This window comes from Pempheris klunzingeri, chromosome 5, assembly GCF_042242105.1.
Source record: "Pempheris klunzingeri isolate RE-2024b chromosome 5, fPemKlu1.hap1, whole genome shotgun sequence".
In the NCBI taxonomy this organism is placed as follows: domain Eukaryota; kingdom Metazoa; phylum Chordata; class Actinopteri; order Acropomatiformes; family Pempheridae; genus Pempheris; species Pempheris klunzingeri.
In genome coordinates this window covers 7,121,431-7,140,292 of record NC_092016.1, presented here as the reverse complement: position 1 = coordinate 7,140,292, position 18,862 = coordinate 7,121,431, and the positions used below count along the sequence as shown (strand labels likewise).

At 40.4% G+C, this 18,862-nt stretch overlaps 1 protein-coding gene across 1 annotated transcript in view; it reads left to right on the top strand.

Annotated features, from left to right (window-relative positions):
- ptprz1a (protein tyrosine phosphatase receptor type Z1a) overlaps positions 1 to 18,862 on the top strand; it is an 80,481-nt gene that overhangs the window by 25,829 nt on the left and 35,790 nt on the right. The window contains exons 2-7 of the mRNA XM_070830138.1: positions 5,568 to 5,630; positions 11,454 to 11,633; positions 13,683 to 13,834; positions 14,144 to 14,239; positions 16,063 to 16,129; positions 16,212 to 16,369. Of these exons, the coding sequence (XP_070686239.1) occupies positions 5,568 to 5,630; positions 11,454 to 11,633; positions 13,683 to 13,834; positions 14,144 to 14,239; positions 16,063 to 16,129; positions 16,212 to 16,369 (716 nt within the window). The remainder of the gene's footprint in view (positions 1 to 5,567; positions 5,631 to 11,453; positions 11,634 to 13,682; positions 13,835 to 14,143; positions 14,240 to 16,062; positions 16,130 to 16,211; positions 16,370 to 18,862) is intronic.

Sequence of the window (18,862 nt, the reverse complement as noted above, 5' to 3'; positions counted from 1 at the left end):
AAAGAGTGCAAACATACAGGCACATGCACACACACGTGCTGTAATAGAGCCTTGCCGATGTACTGTTCAGAGAGCGGACAGGTGTTTCATGTCAGAGCTGCTGTTTACATTGTCTGGTTTCCATTGCCACTGTAACAGAGACAGAGCTCACAGGAGCTTCCTGTCCGTCCTGACCCACCTGAGTGCTCCCGAGGTCACAGAGAGAGAAACAAGAGGAGGAAGGAGTCATAGGCATTGCAATGTCAGTCTGTCAGTCCAGTGAAATATCTCAACAACCTACCTACAGATAATGCTCCAACAAGGGCATTTGGAGGTGGAATAGATGAAAAGTAGACACAGATACAGCAAAATGGTGGATGCAACAATGCTATTGGAATTTGAGCTTATTAGCATGCTCATGTTAGCATTTAGGCCAAAGCACCGATGTAGATTCTTAGTCTTGTTTTTGAAGACCCAGATAGTTTCTAACACAGCTTTTCATCTTTTGAATTGATGTTTCATGCCCATCCAAGCCTCAAAGAGCCTCCACTCTCAGTGGTCTAACATTGTCGGTGAGAAAATGAAACAGATGGTTACTTCCAAAAATAACACCTGCCACTTTTGCACTCTGTATCTGTAGTTGTAGTTGAGATGCTTGTCTCTGGGATAAAGTGTTGAACAGTGTTGGTCCTCCATCCTGAGGCGACAACGATGTAGAAACATCCTCACCTAACTGCGGGGAAATGAAAGCTGCTTCTTGTTACTTGAACTTCTCACCTCTGATCTTTAAACTAAAGGTCGTGACCCTGCCACCGTCTGCGTGTTGGAAGTCAGTGATTAAGTGACCACCCAAATGAGGCGACTACAAAGACACATCAGGACAAGAAAAACGATGTCACTTCGTCTGCGGACCCGATTGTTTCTTTATTGCTGCTTTCTGAAGGAAACAAGCTGTGGCCGGTCAAGTCGACTGGAATGCATTGCAGTAAATCACATTTATTCTCTGTGTATGCTCATGCAATGATTCATGGGAAGGTGGCTGGGAGAGAATTTCTGCCTCATCGGGAGGTTTAGTTCCACTTTGGCGCTCCGTCAGTCTTTTATTCCTCAGAAACAGAGTCTTCTCTGCTGGATTTCGATCATGTTTCTACATTTCAGCCTTCTTTAGATTTAGAGATTTAACTGAAATGACATGGATGACTGGACCATCCTGTGATGTTCTAAAGGCCCAAAGAACAAGAAAAGCTTTATCATCTCAAAGGAAAGACTCAATCTGCCAAATGTTTTCGCTGAATAGAGTCTCACAGGCTTATCTAGTGCCAGAAGCTCTAAGTTATAGAAGCGAAAACCCAGCCTCCTAGCAGCACCTCACTGTGCATTGTTAGCTCACTTATGGACCAGCCAGACCAAACAGGGAGAGCTGATATATGAAGCATGATAAAAGAGCATTATATTGAATAGAAAATCCCGTGCAAGTACAATTTTCAAATATCAAAAGTTACCAGTACTGGTTCTTCCGTGTAATGTCCCCTCAGACTGGTTATATATGACATTAATAGGTTTTTAATACTGATACAGCATGTATGAGCAGCATTTTACTGTTGTAGCTGCTCAAGGTAGAGCTACTATAAACTGCTGTGTATATACACAGGTAGCCAGTTTTGTTCAGTGTTTGGTAAAGTCAGCCTTACCTCTTAGTCCATTTAATAGCTGTTTTGGAGCTTTGGCTTTTGATCACATGATCTTCAATCTCAACAGTTTTTTTAGGATTTTTTTGTTGCACCATACTAAACATTGGGATGCAGTTCAGCACAAATATCAACTGGTTTATTATTTCTTTTCTACAAACAGGCCGTATTGTCATATTTCTTTGTTGAAAAATGAAACATTTATCCTGCTATTGACTTTAACAGGTAGAAAGTCATTCCATCTGCTCCCTCTGCAGTTCTTCTGTGCATCTAAACTCACCCTGGAGGAACTTTTAATGCCCAATCTGATCCAAACTTTCAAAGTGATTGTGATCTCCTCTTAAATCTTGAACACTTCTGTTCAGTCAGATTACTGGCTGCCTGCCTGGAAAACTCCTGCTTTACATGAGAACTTTATCTTCATCTTCATTGGCATCTTCATCCTGAGGGGCTGATCTGAAGGTGCTGCCCTTTGGGCAACCTCATCCCTCTGCAGACTGTTAAACATGTAATCCTGGATTAGACCACTATCATCCAGAGCTCAGAGGGAATAACACCGCACAGCAGGAGACCTCATTTCCTAATTTACTGCAGACTAATACTGAACTGACCACAAACAGGTCGGGTCACTTAATTTGGAAAGGAGGCTCTTAACACTCACCAAAGTGCTTTACTGACCAACAGACATGCAGACGTTGCCATTTTGCTCTAGCCTGCCAAAAAAAAGTGAAAAAAGACTGAGGTGGGTTGCTTTTTTGATGGTGACTGTCTTTTAGGAACCTTGGCAGCTTTCCAGCTTTCCAAAACTAACTTAAAAAATTCACAGCCACTCTGATCTGCTGCCTGAAGAAAACGATGGTGTGATTTGTCAGAACATAATCCAATCAATTATTGGGCACGACCCTAAAACATAAAAGTTCATGAGCAGGAACTCAGGGCAGTCTATATTGTATGTGTTTTTTCACTTTAACATTCTGTTATTGAATTCCCCGCATTTTTCTCAGCACACACCTCATCACATCACTTTATTTCCTCTTCGTGTCACGTGACCTCCGCTCTTTGTTTCTCAGTCAGACCCTCGGTGCTCTGTTATGGTAATGAGGTGTTGTTCTCTAACAGCCCCTCAGGGCATCAACTTTACCTCATTAATGTGACAGATGCTTGGACAGCCGCTCGGGTTAATGATGTCGCCTACTGACATCACACCACGCAGGATCCCATTATATACATGACAGAGTCAGAGAGAGCCTAGTTAGCCAGCAAGCTCGAGAGAAGGGTAGTAAGGTAGGGAAGGGCATTGTTGACGAATGAATGTATGGTGCAGACAAGGCATCAACCTCGTAGATTGTGCAGAAAAATGGCCATAGGGTTTGTGAGGTTGAGCTAATTGCCCACCACAGTTTAGGTGTGATAGGTTGGTACAGCTCTTACTCAAGTAAATAGTCCCTTAAGATACGGCTCTGTGGGGCAACTTGGTGACTTATTGGTTAAGGCATTGACCATGAACCATGGCATCCCCGATTCCAGTCCAGCTGGCTATGTTTGTTACATGTCCTCATCTTTCTTGCTCCCCTCATTTCCTTACGTTATTTCTTTAAAAAATGTATAGTTTTTTACACTCAGACTTCAGAAGAAGTAAAGTTATCTCCTGAGATCTGAACCTGTTGTGAAAACTATATTGTATTTACAGAGCAAAGTTGGTGGTTATCCCATTCACTTCATACACTCAGGGTTTTCTTTGAATGTGATCCTGTAAACGGCACAAATAACAAAAAATGCCCTTGACTGCACAGGTGTATCTAATAAACCAGTTACTCAGTGGTGGTCTCCTGCTCGATGTGTTCTGGAACATTTTCGAGCTGTGAAAGTTAGTGCTTAAGGCTAAATGTGGGCTAAATCAACATGGGCTGGAGGTGGTTACAGTATATGTGAACCATATGGCAAACCTAGTATATAGAGTATCAGAATCAGAATCAAAATTCCTTTAATAATCCCCAGGGGGAAATTGCTTTTTGTTACACACAGCTCCAAAAGAATAAGAATAAACTTCAAACACAAAAGTAAATCAGGTGAGTCCAGGGTCCAGGGTCCAGGGTCCAGGGTCCAGGGTCCCCTCCTCTCTGGTGAAACAGTTCCCGTACTGGGTGAAGTTGGGCAGTGCCTTTGCCATGGTGACATGGTTGAAGACACCCGAGATAGCAGTGAGTGCACTTGGGTGTAGAGTCTGTACCCAGGCTATGGCGGAGTGGATGACGTCACACGCCGAAGTTGGGTTGGCAGAAGGAGGAATGTAAACAGTCACCATGACAACATGTGAAAACTCCCGTGGCAGGCAAACGTGGACGAAGACCAACCGCAAACAATGTCCGGGCTGCAGATGCGCCCCCCGACAGCAACATGAGCAGGACTGCACCACCTGTTGTTCACTAGAGCCCCCCTCCCTTCCGCTTACCGCTCCTGGTGCAATCCCTGTCGGCCATGTCGTATGTTGATGCTACTGGCCCATAATAGGCATCTTGCATGTAAACTAAACTTTAGTGAAGGAGTTCCTTTTGGCCAAACTGCCTGTATCACAGCAGACAATATTGTTCCATTGTAGGAAGTAAAGCTTTGTAGATCCTCTGACTTTTCATTTGTCCAGTATTAATGATGACCCATATACTTGCAAAACTAACTAGTATGCAGACTGCCTGCCTTATTCATTAGCATCTTTTTGTTCCACAGTGGTGCTCAGCTGGCACTGGATGTCCACACTGTCTTTGCAATTTAACTTAGTCACCAGTTTATCAGATGCACTTGTGCAGTCAAATGCATTTTTTGCTAGCGGTGCTGTTATACAGGTGACGATGAGGAGGTTGGAAGATATCTCTGATTTTCTCTGAGTGTTTAAACGGAGATGAAGCAATTTTTACTAAATCTGCAGATGTTAAAACCATAAAGTGGGTTTATAGAAAATCAACCAAATATAAACTCGACAGGACAAACAAGGTGACTTTTATAGTTTGAAGTCACTCACTGGCTTCTTCAGGTTTGTGTTGTACTGTTTCAGTGGCTCAGAGCCTGTGGCATTTTTCAGCTGTTAGATAGTTGAAAGTATGAGCTTGTATTTGTGGTTTTGTTTGGCAGCTGTCAACCTTAGCGTGACTTTATGTCAGGCAAGAAATCAAATAATGTCAAACCAGTAATAAATCAACAGTCAAACGAACAATAAAACGAAAGTCCAACCCACTAATGAATCTGTTTGTCAGCTCAAGAGTTTAAAAGGACATTTGTCCTTGTAGATTAATTCTGTAAAACTTTTTATTGCCTTAATGCACCCAAAGCTGTAATTTATGGAGTTCATTTGAAGTTATAGGTCTTTAATTGAATAAATAAAGAGGTTAAGAGTGTTACCTGTATTATTAGAGACAAAGATTTTGAAACTTTGCTAAATGATAGCTATGATAATGTTATTTTTTTTAAACTTTGGAAGTAGACTTATTTTGAGTTTTAAAATCAAAATTGAGAATATGACTAATCTGTATATTGTATTCTAAGGACTCAAACACCGTAAGCAAGTCGTTCGTATTTTTCACGTTTGTTTTACAATCATGTTGAAATTTTGTCGTCATAGTTTGCATATTCTGTGATTTGTTGTTTTTCTTTGAGTTTTTCCTCATCAAATCGAGGGTCTGAGATAAAGGGTGTTGTATGCTGTAAACATTGTAAAGCCCACTAAGGCAAATTGTGATTTTTGATTTTGGGCTATATGAATAAATTAACTTAACTTAAGCAGGTTTTCCTGAGGATTTACAGGACGCAGCAGGGAAATCAGACACTTTGAATATACACACAACACCCAATACAACAAACAACCTGCATCTGTAACATGTGTAAATACTATGTTTCTCTCTCTTGCAGCCGAAGGATATGCATACAGGAATCAACGCAAGTTCTCAGAAGACATCGACTGGTCGTATGCAGGTGAGTCACACAAGTTACAATTTAACTATCACAGAAGACAAACGTTGAAAGCCATAGTTGCTCTGGCATTCAAAGACCAGGTGTAGTTTGGTTGCTGTAACCCACCTAAAGCTCACTCTAAAGACAGTTCTGAACATAGACTGACAGCTAGCAGCTAGGACCAGGTTTAGTAAAGACTAACTGGTGTAACACATCCTAGGACCAAAGGAAGTGTTGGTGCTGAGTGATTTGAATGAACTGAAAGCTCTTGTGATGCTGCTCTGAGTGATACTTGGCTCATGTTGTTGCAACGCAAATATCTAGTGTTGAGTGGAAGGAAATATTGCTATGTAGTTCATGGTATGTACAGTATGTACACCAGGTAGCTGCTTGCTAATGAAGCATAGATCAAGGACATTAATGTTTACTCCACACAAGGAAAGTGTCTGAAAGAAGGTAAAAAATATGGTGATTTTTCTGCTTCGAAATATTAGCTGTTTATGAAATCTTAAAATGGAACCTAAACCAAACAGGCAACCAGTGCATTATTTGTTATATATAATACATTATTTTATGCTGCTTAAAAGACAAAGACACTCATGAAAAATGTGGTAGAGGTAAAAATTTTAAAGAGCAGGCTTTGTGACGCAATTTTGAATCAAGTTCAACATAGTAAACACTCAAGATTTAATAAAAAAGATCTATCACAGGATGAGTTGTTACAGTTGTTTGCAGTTGGTGGCTTTTGACTTAAGGCTCTTTTTCCATAGACAGACTGTCAGATAAATAATAAAAAAAAAACCTCTTACATTGTTGACTTGTCAACCCCAAGGAGTTAAGGTGTCAGTTTTGTTTCTGATATTGCTCCACACATAACCAGTTATAATTATTGCATTGCGCACACAGGCAGTCAAACCATTTAACAGAAAACATGGAGACTGAAGTGATTTCAGATGGAAATTCTGGAGGAGAGTGTCTCGATACTCCTTCTTGTGGATACTGTACACTCCCTAAGGAGGCTTGCACATCATCCGAGTACACTTGACCCCAAAGTCCAGCTAGTTTGTGAACACTGTGTACACACGGACGTGTCCACTTGAAAAGCGCAGCACAGTTCATGTGCAGTTGGGCACAGATGGCATCAGGTGTAAAAACTATAACCATACTAAAACACAGAGGTGGATTGCTATAACCTCTGCTGCAATGTATGGGCTTGGGCTCTTGTGGATCTAGTGGAATGGTGCAGCCATGAAAAAACACAGTCTTGGGTTTTAATATTTCACACGCTGTAAACATCGTATAGCTTCAACAAGGAGCTGCGTGATACAGACTAATGTATACTGTTTGTGTTACAGCGACATAATGTGGAAACTAATTCTAACTTTATGGCTACTTAAGTGGAAAGTGAAGGTAAATATTTAGGGTTCAAGAGGTGAATTTACATTTCTGATCCTTTTAGAAATACAATAAAATAGGAGAAATCAGTGAGAGAGTCTTAATAGTAAATGGACTTTGAAGACAAACCACAATGTCCTAATAGTTGATATAATGTGGAGGCAGCTTTTTATTGTTTTATTGTCTTGTTTTCTTTTCTTTAAACATTTCTTCTACATGTGATAGTTGAGGGTTCACATTTTGAAATGAGACTACCAACCCTGTGTGTGTGTGTGTTTGTGTGCGTGCGTGCATGTATGTGTGTGTGTGTGTGTTCCATTGACATGCTAATATCCATCCTGACCCAGAAGCCTGTCTGACCTGGTTGGGCTCTTTGTCCTCTGGAGGAAGAAGCTCTACCAGCCAATCAGGGCGAGGACAGACAGTCATGTGACCTCTGGCATACCTGCTCACAAACACAACGCCAGCTGGCTGAAACAACACTACAACACATAATTAGCACGAAAGAGGGAAATAGCTGCAAACATCTGCAGGATTGCTGAGACAGTTCATCATGCTGAACATCAAGGTTGTTTTCTGGTTTTTTTTTATGTTTCAGAAGACAATGAACCTCAAGAACATTTTAGAAAATCAGATTTTTTTTTTAAATCTATAATATGAAGACATTTTTAATTTGGGTAAAGCAAGTTTGCCGGTGGTGCACTCAGTAACTGATTAATTTGAACTTATATTAAGGTTATGTACTTTGAGAGATGCTGTTGAGAGAAAAAAAAACAGTGACTTGAACAGTCATACACAGAACAGAATAATATAAAGTAATCAAGGTACAGACATTAAAGCAGTTACAGACAGTTCAAGGATGATAAAGTTAAAGCAACTGTAGACGGAGCTGTTATCTATTCCAAGGTTCAATGTCTCGAATGGAAAAAAGGCTCATACTAGTTGACATCTGGCTGGGAACAGGTTTTAATAAGCAAATCATAGTAATCATCCTCCTGACAACTAAAACATGATGACTCAGAGCACTTAATGATGGAAAGCCGACACACTTGAAGCACAGGACAGGATGTGTTGACTTTTCTTACTCAGGCCTCTGTTGGCCCCATTTACACTTGTTCACTTCATGCATCTTGGACAGATTGAATATCGTATATCAGAAAAGCTTAGTGTACAGACATCCAACAATCGTTTGAGACATACTGAAGTCCAGTTGTTCTACCCACATTGGGATACAGTCCGGTTACATGTTGAAAAGGTGTAAATGCATCTGTCTGCATACTTAAACTTGACTCCTACAAAGTGTAACCTGAAATCAGCTGTTCCTCTCCCTGTTTCAAATGTGTCTGTAGATTTTTCTTTATGTACAGTCAAACAGAAGGCTCACCCAGCTGTCTGTCATGTTAATCTGAGAAGAATCTGAGGCAAAAGGAGATCTTAGATTTTCTGAACTAGAAACCAACGGTGAAATCCCAGTTGGTGATCTAGGAGGGAGCAGTGTGAGCAGAGTAAGACTATAAAATGTTTGTCTCATATGTAATTCATACGTATAATTCAGCCATGGGTTTGTGCTTTAGGATGGCTGTTAGCTAGCTGCTAAATTGTTAAATTTATAAAATGCAGACATAGTTTTTCTTTCGACGAAGATGGATTGCAGTCAGATTCGCGATCCGGCCAAAAGTAGTACGGCAAAAATCTGTAAATGAAACTGTCTTGAGGTTTTATACAAATACAAGACTTAAAATGATAAGTGTAAATGAGGCCAAAGTCCTTAATGTTGTCCAACATCTACTTAGACTTCCTCCCCACAGCCTCTCTGAGGACTTCACATTTACTGGGCTTCGTCATGCAATGAGCATAAGCTAAGCAGCAAAAAGCATATTAAGCTAAACAATTTAGTAGCATATAAACATACTTTTTATAAAGATGTAACTGTCTAAAGTGAGTCCGTCATTATGGACGTACTCTATTTAGTTTGTAACTATGCAGCTGCTGCTGTCAACCAGAGACACTTAAAGTGAGCCAAACAGAAGGATGGCAGCTTTCCAGTCTGTGTCTCATCCCTCCCCTAAATGTGTCTCTGTCAGTCTCAAAGGTTTTATCATCAACTGAGTGAAGGCTGAAGTAATTTGGGGCAGATGTGAACAAATTTTCATGTAGTCCTCTAACACTCTTCAGCCACAGCAGCAGGATATACGAGCAGAACAGCAAGTGTTTTTGATCAAACCTCACATGCTGCTTAGATTATTTTTCCAATAAAAGTGAGAAAGAGCCTGAAGCTGTAGATCTGTTTGACATGAATATGAGCTGCTGGATTAATTCTGTTTGGGTCATTTTGGGGTGCAGCTGACACACCTGTGAACGAATGAATCTGTAAACTCCTCTGTAAGGGATGATTTGTATTCTTTGCTTTAACACTTTCCATTCTATATTTATGTCATCCATCATGTCAGCCCGCTCTTTGTGTTTGAACTTAAGAGGGAACCTGATGCTGGACTTTCTTTTGAGCAGCAGTTGTTAGCCGAAGGCTGTTTTTGAGAAAAGTCTGCTTGAACATTGAAAGATTTTGGACTTTGACCTTATGACAGCTGTAAGAGTGACAAATGTGAACTGATATTGGCGTTAAAGCTGCAGACCAGCTGGAGGTTATTAGCTCATTAGCTTGTTAGCTCATAACTAGCTTTCCCAGAGCAGCACACCTATAAGCGGTCATTGCGTAATTAGTTATAGGGTCTGCACTTCATCACTTCGTCCGACCTTCCACCATCCGTTTACAGTTTCAGTCTGATTTGCTTATTAAAGTCAGCTGTTCAGCTGCCAAAACCAAACAAAAAAATTGACGAGTTTAAAGAACTGATAAATCTATTACCATGAACTCCGAAGAATAAGATGTACAAGCAGCAGTGCAGAAAATAACAATGGAAATTGCTGTATACATCATCTAAGGGATAATGTACAGCAAAGAGGCCATTATTACAAAACAAACCCTGACGGGGTGATGCAGGAATCATCCTGAAGGGATTTTGTAATGACGCCACTTGCTGTATGCTGTCCCGTTTATTTCACAGCTGGTTACTAAAGAAATTTGACACAAAATAATGACCAAAAAATAATTTTATTGCCTCTGAAATCAGAACTACATCCATAGCAGCAGTCAATTACACATGACAACAGTCTGCTGTACAAAAATAGCAGAACATAGAAGGCCATAGCTGACCAATCAGAATTGCATATTCAACAAAGCAGTTCTATAAACATAAATCAATACTGTCACAATTGCCTCAGCTGTCAGTCAGGCTTCTATTTCTATCCAAATCCTCACTCGCCTGTCACAAACGCTATACAAAAATTAAGCATTTCTTTTGTGTTTTCAGTAAGAACTCTTTAACCAGTAAAATCTACAGTATAACAATGAACACAGAGTGATAAGAATCATGTGCGTGTCCTGGTGCTCACTCAGGTTTCAGAATTTCCACCCCAGAGCGTTTGTGTGTTTTGCTCCACAACACAATGACAACCCAGTCAATTCACAGCAACACAGATCAGTGACGTCAACCACAGACCCAGTTTTAAAAGGGCAAGAGAGTGAAACTCGAATCGTTCTCCAGCCTGTTGGAGTGAAAAACTCCATATATGTTCAACAACAGCAGTTACTTTAAACCTGTGCGTGGATGATGCTGCACTCTACACCTGTAGACATGCAAGTGATTAACTTGCGTATCAGAGATCTGTGCGTGAAACGCTCAACAGGCATTGATGCTGATTGACATGAACACCAACGTGATGCAGGAGTTCAGTGAGTGAAGTAAAGGTTAGAGTGTGACCCCCATCCCCCCATGACAATTATACTCCTGGACAGCTGTCAAAGGGTTAGACAGTCGTCTTATCATTGTGTAATCCATTTGGGGTTTCCGTCATGCTCTTTAAAATACACTAACTACCCAACTTTCCCCAACTTGACAAATTGACAGCCTGACAGCTGTGTGATTGTTGGGGTTTGGAGAATTTAGGGATCTAAAAACAAGCCAAGGGTCACAGACAGTTAAGGAACTCTGCATGATTGTGTATTTAAACTACAGTGTGAACACACACCCATGGGTGAGAAATGAAAGTAAAACCATAACATGTCTTAAAGAGATGATGCCCCACCACAATCTTCCAGAACAGCTTCGGTGCTCCTGGTCATATATTCTGTCTGATAAACTCTACAACCTTTTTTGTTTTGATGACAACAGTAGAAAGCACTGTCTCCCTGATCTAAAGGTGTACAGTTGGGTTGAGATCTGCTGCCTGTGAAGGTTGGAACGTGATCCACATCATCTCCATCAGCCCATTCAGTGAAAAGACATAACAGCCAATTTTACTTTATTCCTATTACAAAATCTGTTTTAATCAATGTTGGATGGTATAATAACAGCTTTATCTGAGCACTTGTTTCTCTCTGCCCTCCAGGAACATTAAATCAAAACAACTGGGCCAAGAAGTTCCCATCCTGCAGCAACGCCAAGCAGTCGCCCATCAACATCGAGGAGAACCTGGCTCAGGTGAAGCTGCAGTACCAGAAACTGAGGTTTGACGGCTGGGAGAGCCTGACAACCGACAGGACGACCATCAAGAACGATGGCAAGACTGGTAAGAGGCTTCACCCACTGGTGGGAGGATGTGACTGTTGTGTCACACAATGGGCTGCACCTATAATATTTCAATATATGAAAACAAATGATCAAATGACAACGTGAAAACAATCTTGCTCAGTGTTAACACGGCTTAATGGAACATTTCAGCTCATTGTGTAGCTTTTCTGGACCACAACTTAACTATTTTGGTTCGCTGTCACTGCTGATATAATGTTGTTTTCGGCTGCACCAGGCAGCTGTTTTCATGAAACAAGCTCCGATAAGCCCACTGTACACTACCTGCTCAGCACCAAACAGTGGACAAACACAGTGACAGAAAGAAAAAGTATTGCAACAACTTTCTTGTAACTTTTTGTTAGCATGACATAAGATTTCAACTTGGCTTCTTTGCCTTAGCAATTATATTATCTTTCAATATATTTTTCACTGGCCTGGAGTCCAAAAATAAAATTGCGCAGTGACATCACAAAATAGTCACTTTAGTGTGATTAATACCAACTCCTTTATAAATAAAGTGCTACTGTCAATTAAAAACAGTTCAAAATTCGTCTTTATTGCCATAAAGCTTAGAGGATTTTAATGACATTGAGGCTTCTGCAGCTATTCTGAAGCTGTTTTCTTGCTATGTGAATATACCAGCTGAGAAGTGTTCAGTGAGAAACGCTTCAATCTAACACCATCTCTTTCCTCATTTCCTTCCTTTACCCATCCGTCCTAAAATGTCGACCCACTGTTTTTGTAATGACAGTTTCTCCCAGATAGATACTGAGTGATAGGGCCTTTTCTCATACAGTGGCATCCTATTGCAAAGGATACAGTTACCGGTTTCTCATTTGACGGATTGAGAGCCTTTTATATATTTCCTGTCTCTTAAGTGGTGTGAAACACAATAACCTACAGTGTACATTCAAAGTAATTGTTAAGTGAAATTGTAGACAAGGGGGATCCCACCTCGCCTTTTCGAAAAGCTCCAAACAGACGAGTCCAGTGCTTCTTAGCAACGGGACTCTCAGCGAAATAAGAAGCACTCTGTTGTAGTTGTTAATCGGCCGCCAGCTGCACCAAAGGCTTTTATTAATGGAGATGTTTGGTGGACAATCTGAGCACGATTCAGGCCAACAGTACTTAAACCTGTTTTTATCAGCCCACAAATGGGCCCAGTGTAGGTTCAAGGCACAGGCTGCCATCCATACACACTCTTTCAAAGCTCCGGGTCTGTCAGGAGTATACTCAGCCACAAATCGAACATATTCAGATAAAAAGAGGTGATAGATGAAGCGTATGGATTGATTCATGCCTTTAATACGGTGAAAACAAACTTTTCAACAGGTATGAATTAGCGACATGTTGAGTCAATATTTGTCCTCCCTCAAGGGGAAATTTGATTTTTTGACAGGGTTAGTGGAATCACAGACAACAAAGAGGACGTGAATGAGGCCAACCACACACAGATAAAAGTGGTGGAAAGATTAAAAACGTACCAAAAGCAAACAGAGTCCTTAAAGTGTCGAGAGCTCCAGTGCTCACCAGATCGATGTTTTCGCAAAGACTGACTTTTGTCAAGACGTTCACATGAAAAATATGTATTATCTTTACAAAACAATGGTCACATTCTCTTTTTTTAAGGCGGTGGGCTGGGATGTACAGTATAGTGCAGAAGATGAAAGGGCTGTATAATGCTCCACCTTCATTAGACCATCAAAGAACATTTCGATCCCCGAGGGAACCTTTTGTCAGGTCAAACAAAGATCGACCTGAAGAAGATCCCCTTGTTGATTGAATCATTGTTTGATGGTCCAATAAAGGTGTTAGTGGAGTATTATGTGATGTACAAGCTCTCATCTTTTAATATCCTCTACATTTTTATCATTATTATTCAAGAGAGAGGTTTGGCTGTTTGGGTCAAGTCTTCAAAGCTTTAAAATCTGTAGACAGATTTGATGTCAATGGTAAAGTTTGATCACAGATGATTTCGTGAAAAAAAACTAAAATACAGCACACACAGTGTCAGGCATTTATTTGCTTGTTTCCTTTCTGTTTTCAGTGGCAGTCAATGTGGATGGAGAGTTTTATGTCAGCGGAGGGGGTCTCAGGTCAAAGTTCAAGGTCGGACGTATCACCTTCCACTGGGGCCGCTGCAATGCCTCTTCAGAGGGCTCCGAACACAGTTTGGATGGAGCCAAATACCCTCTAGAGGTGAGACATCTAATAAGAGTTGTGATATGTGAGAAATGTCGAGCTCGGGAACATTTTTAATGTTAAGTGCAGACCATTTCATATACATCAACATGTTACAAGTTATGTGAAGAACTGATTATCATGGAGCATAAAGTACCAAACAGTTTCTGTTTTTGGACAACGCACTGTAGCTTTCATTTTGTCATTAACTTACACAAGGAGAATAATGGCAAAAAAAACACGCTACACAGTGGTAATTTTGTTCCATTTGTGTTCATGAAAGAAGCGACTGGTCTTTGTCTAACGTATTTCTGTTTTCACCCACAGATGCAGATCTACTGTTATGAGGCGCGTCGCTTTGACTCCTTAGATGACACCATCAAGGCCGGAGGCAGAATCACAGCGCTCGCCGTGCTGTTTGAGGTGTGCATGCTTTACAAGGCAGATGTCTGATCATGTGCCCCGATAGCACTGAGATCATCTTACATGCTTGTCAGTTGTCTCCTAAAGCACTAAAAAAGGTATTAAAATGCAAATAACCTTCATTGAAAGAATGAAACAACTAGAGAAGAAACTAGCAGAGGAAGTAGTTTGTGGTGGAATAAGTCTGTCTGGCCTGGTGGAAGACTCTGGTCATGCATAATGAGTTCACAGGTGTGCATGCAGGTACGCAGGTGGCAGGCCAGCCATCCAATCAGTTCATTTGGGTCGAGATTGGAGGACTTATTACAGACCAGTGACAGCCACAAATATGGGATTTTTTTCTTCTTTTTCTGTCAAACCATTTGATTTATTGAGTGCTGCGTGTATGCTACGAATAGCATACAATGTAATGAGATTTGACTGTATAGTAAAATGCTCCTAAGGCTTTTTGGGATGTGTGTTGTAAGATAATGGAGGTCTTTACAATAAGCAACGCAGACTTTTTTTTGAGTTGGTGCTCATTTAAAAAAATGCCAGTTGTATGAAATTCTAAAAGTTGGCATGTTTAAAACACAGAATGACTTTATGTGACTTTTTGTTGAAGATGAAAAAAGTCCGTCTGGGAGGATGGCTCAAAGTTGAGCAGTGGTATGAATAGCGTGTTGTAGTAATACTTGAGTGAGTGCACTGTTTTTGGACAATTTGATTCATGTTTTGGCTTTGGATCATTGCTCAGCCTCCAGCCAGATTGGCATGTTCGAACCACAGGGGCCATGTTGGAATGAATCTCAGAACAACGTCTGATGTCTGTGTGTGTACACAGAGCCTGCAGGTTGGGAAAACTACCAACCAACACAAAAGAGCCAGTAAATTTTGTTTTTTTGCTTTGCCAGTCATAACTGGGCAATCTCCAAAAGTCATGTTGAGGGTAGTCTGGTGGCTTTATTGGCGAACCCAAAAGTCTGGCCTGAAGGTCTTACAACATGTTATTACCCTTCTTTCCCTTCCCATCCAAAAACTTACTTCTGTAGAAAAGTCTAATTTTGGACTGAGGCATCTACAGATTAATGCCATACTCAATATGCTATGATCCACCAAAGTTATGTGTAATAGACTGATGTCAAAACCTGTTCCCCCCCATCAGGCTAGTGTTTCTTGTAGCAGTGCTCTCCACAGTTGCATTAGGCTAAGTTAAGGTTATGGTTAGGCATAGCACAGATCACCTGGTGGAGATCTGCACTCAACTGAGCTTCACTTTTCACCTCTCAATAATATTATGTGTGTAGGCTGAAGGTGGCACAGAGTGCTGATGGATTTATGTGCTGATCTCCTGTCAGACTGGTTTAGTTGTTTTGGATTTGACATCAAAGTCTGTTACCATTACTATGAAGCTTTACTTCCTGCCTGTCATGGTGCAGTAAGAGCCAACATTTTTACTGCAGTCCAAATAAATACTCACAATTGTAGGTTCTTCTAACTCAGTGACTGACATGACCAGTGGTACTTGGATAGCTCCAGTTGCCAGGGGGAAAGTTTGTAGAGTAGCCCAGCTAATTTGAAAGAATATAAATTGTGTTTGGATCTGAACAAATATCCACATATTGAGTCACCTATAACACTTCAGCACTAAATGAGTACATAAAAACTAGTTAGTTAATCAGCTAAACGTAATGGATTAGCTGTTCAAATAGAAGCTAAAGCAATGAATGCGTAAGTGGAATGAATGTGAAATCTGTAGGGCGTTTAATTATGAACTGTTTTATTCATTGATTTAAAACAAAAAAACCCAGAATGAGATAATTATGTTGGTTTTCTCTTCACAGACGAGCATTGAAGAGAATGTGAACTACGCTTCAATCATAGACGGTATCAACAGCGTCAGCAGATACGGTGAGTCAGTTTCATCTTTTGTCTCTTCTCTTGCCTTTTCTTGTCTTTTGCTTATTCAAATCTGTCCCCATCTGCTGTCCAGGAAAGAGCGCTGAGGTTTTACCCTTCGCCCTGCGAGGTCTCCTGCCGAACTCCACAGAGAAATACTTCATCTACAACGGCTCTCTGACCACACCGCCCTGCAGCGAGACTGTCGAGTGGATCGTCTTCAAGAACACAGTGGCCATCTCTGACGAACAGGTGAGGAATGAGGGTGCTGCTATTTTTAGGATGAAGCAGTCAGAAGCTGATTTCTTGTGCAGTTATTCACTGTCTGTTATTTGTACCATTTTAATCAAATGTTGTTTTTTTACTTAACAGCAAACTGTAAAGTGAAAATTAACTGTCTCAGAATGGTGACTTGCAAGGCTATAGTTGATGGTGTTGTTGTTGCATTACATTATAATGAAAGGTGCGTCAAAAAACCCGTTGTTTTTCATCTAACATAGAGATGGTTTGATAACTGTGTGGATTGTTAAGAGGAGGCCAAAGTTGAAATATATTATACAATATATTATACATATTTACTGAAATATGAGAGTGTATGATCAATAATTTGCTTAAATGACGGTTTAAAAAAAAACATTTGCTGTGATCAGTCCATTACTGACACAGATTCTGATGTGTTTTGGCCCTTTATCAATGTATTTTCTAGATGATAATTTAAAAGATTACTTCACTCATTGGTGGAGTGGTCTTTCTTTCATGCATTAGCGTATTTGTTTCAAAGAGTCTCAAAGAGTTTTTTCTTTTGCTTGCAGAGACACTCTGTATTTCAAGCGAGGTAGTGCCCCCCCATTATGATACTTAAAACCTCCCTGAAACCTGATTCACCTAGATAATAGCCCATGCAAGGTGTACATAAAGATATAAATATATATAAAGATATGAACTATTAATCTACAATACTTTTAAATGGATTATGCAAGGAAGTATTCCAAGGAACTTCATCATTATGACAAAAATATTCGCAAGGATGGATTAGTGTACCAACAATGTCAAATAATTTTGAAGTGTCCCCAGTTTGATTTCCATAGACATGAACTGACACCGATGGCTGTCTGAAAGTAAGGAAATCAACCTAAATCCTAATGGGAGAAATTGGAAAATGAAAAAGCAGTGATCTTGTAGTTAATTGGCCTCAAACCATTTCCAACCACCAGTGTTGTTCTTCAAGAACCAGATGTCAGGGTTTGTTTTCAAGATGAAAAGACAAGCAACACAATTACAGAAATGTCCGTAAACAACCCTTTGGAAACATGTTCAAGGAGCTGAAAGGAGGAATTATCATACCAGAGCTCAGGAAACACACAAGTGATGGGTGAGGCCAAGAGACAGCAGGCTGTCAACACATGCTGTGTGTGTGTGTGTGTGTGAGACTGCCCTCAGGCTTCTAGTGATTGACAGCCATACAGATGCAGTCATTACATCTAACAAATATAGACTCACAAAAGATCTTCACGGTATTTAAGCTGAAACACACACACACACACTTATACTTGCAAGAACATGTGAGAACACACACAAAAGCTTTTTAAACGGAAAAGTTCTGGTGTGACGCCTGCTGAGGCTCAGACGTCATCTTCCGCCACACTCATTCACTCTGAACACAGCTGTCTTAAGGCGCGAGGCCTCACACACACTCACGTTTGTACTTTCATACTTGTGAGGACCCTTAAGCTGCGCAGACACCACACACCTGTTAAATTCTGCCCGATGTGTTAACCCACACTAAGCATTATAATCCGCCCTCAGTATGGCCAAAACACGCAACCTCCATTCTCACTTGATCGACCGTAACATGGATGGTTACAATGAACACAGAGCCCCCAGTTGGTTTTGTTCACTGACATTTATTCAAACAAAAATGTTGTCAAAAAAGAGAGGCTGCATTATGGGAAACAGGGGAGGTGACGTGGAATGGCAGCCAATCTGGCAGAAATTCAGCTTGAGTTTTATAAATCAAGGGCAACAGATTCAGGCTTAAAATGGCTTAATCTGCACAGTATCTTATTTAAGTATATATATAAGTATAACTACTGTAGCTAAGTACAGTTGTAGGCACTTGTACTTAACTTGTGTATTTCTATGTTATACTACTCTAAACTTTTACCAGCAAAATATTGTTCTTTTTGCTGCACAGCATTTAATTCACAGCTATAGTTGCTAGTTATTTTGTCAGATTAAACGGTTTCATTAAAAACATGTGATAAAAGTGTGGAATACAATGAATTGTTAAAAATGAAACCAAACTTTTTGACTTGTGACCTTTTTTGTGTTCAGTCGTGGCTCCTTGTCACATTTCAGATGTCGATAAGTTGTTGCAGCTCCACCGCAGAGACACTTCAGATTAACTGCTTTTACTCTTGATACCTAACATAAATATCAATACACCAATAATTGATCTATCAAAGCAGAAGAATTAGTCATCCAATTTGAGACAATATAGGCAGATTCAGCTGATTTGCATTAACCTGTTACAACTTTTACACCTGCTGTTGCAGGTCTTCCAGGATTTCATGTTTTCCCAAACTTTTATGATGTGTCTCAGCTCGTCCACATTCCAGCTCAGCTTGGGCTGCCAGAGCCTAATACTTTTAAGTTATGACTTAGAAAACCGCAAATAGCCTTAATGGGCTGTAAGCTTGGCTCTGCTGCTGTGTTGACTCTGTGTGAGTAGGACGATGATGAGTG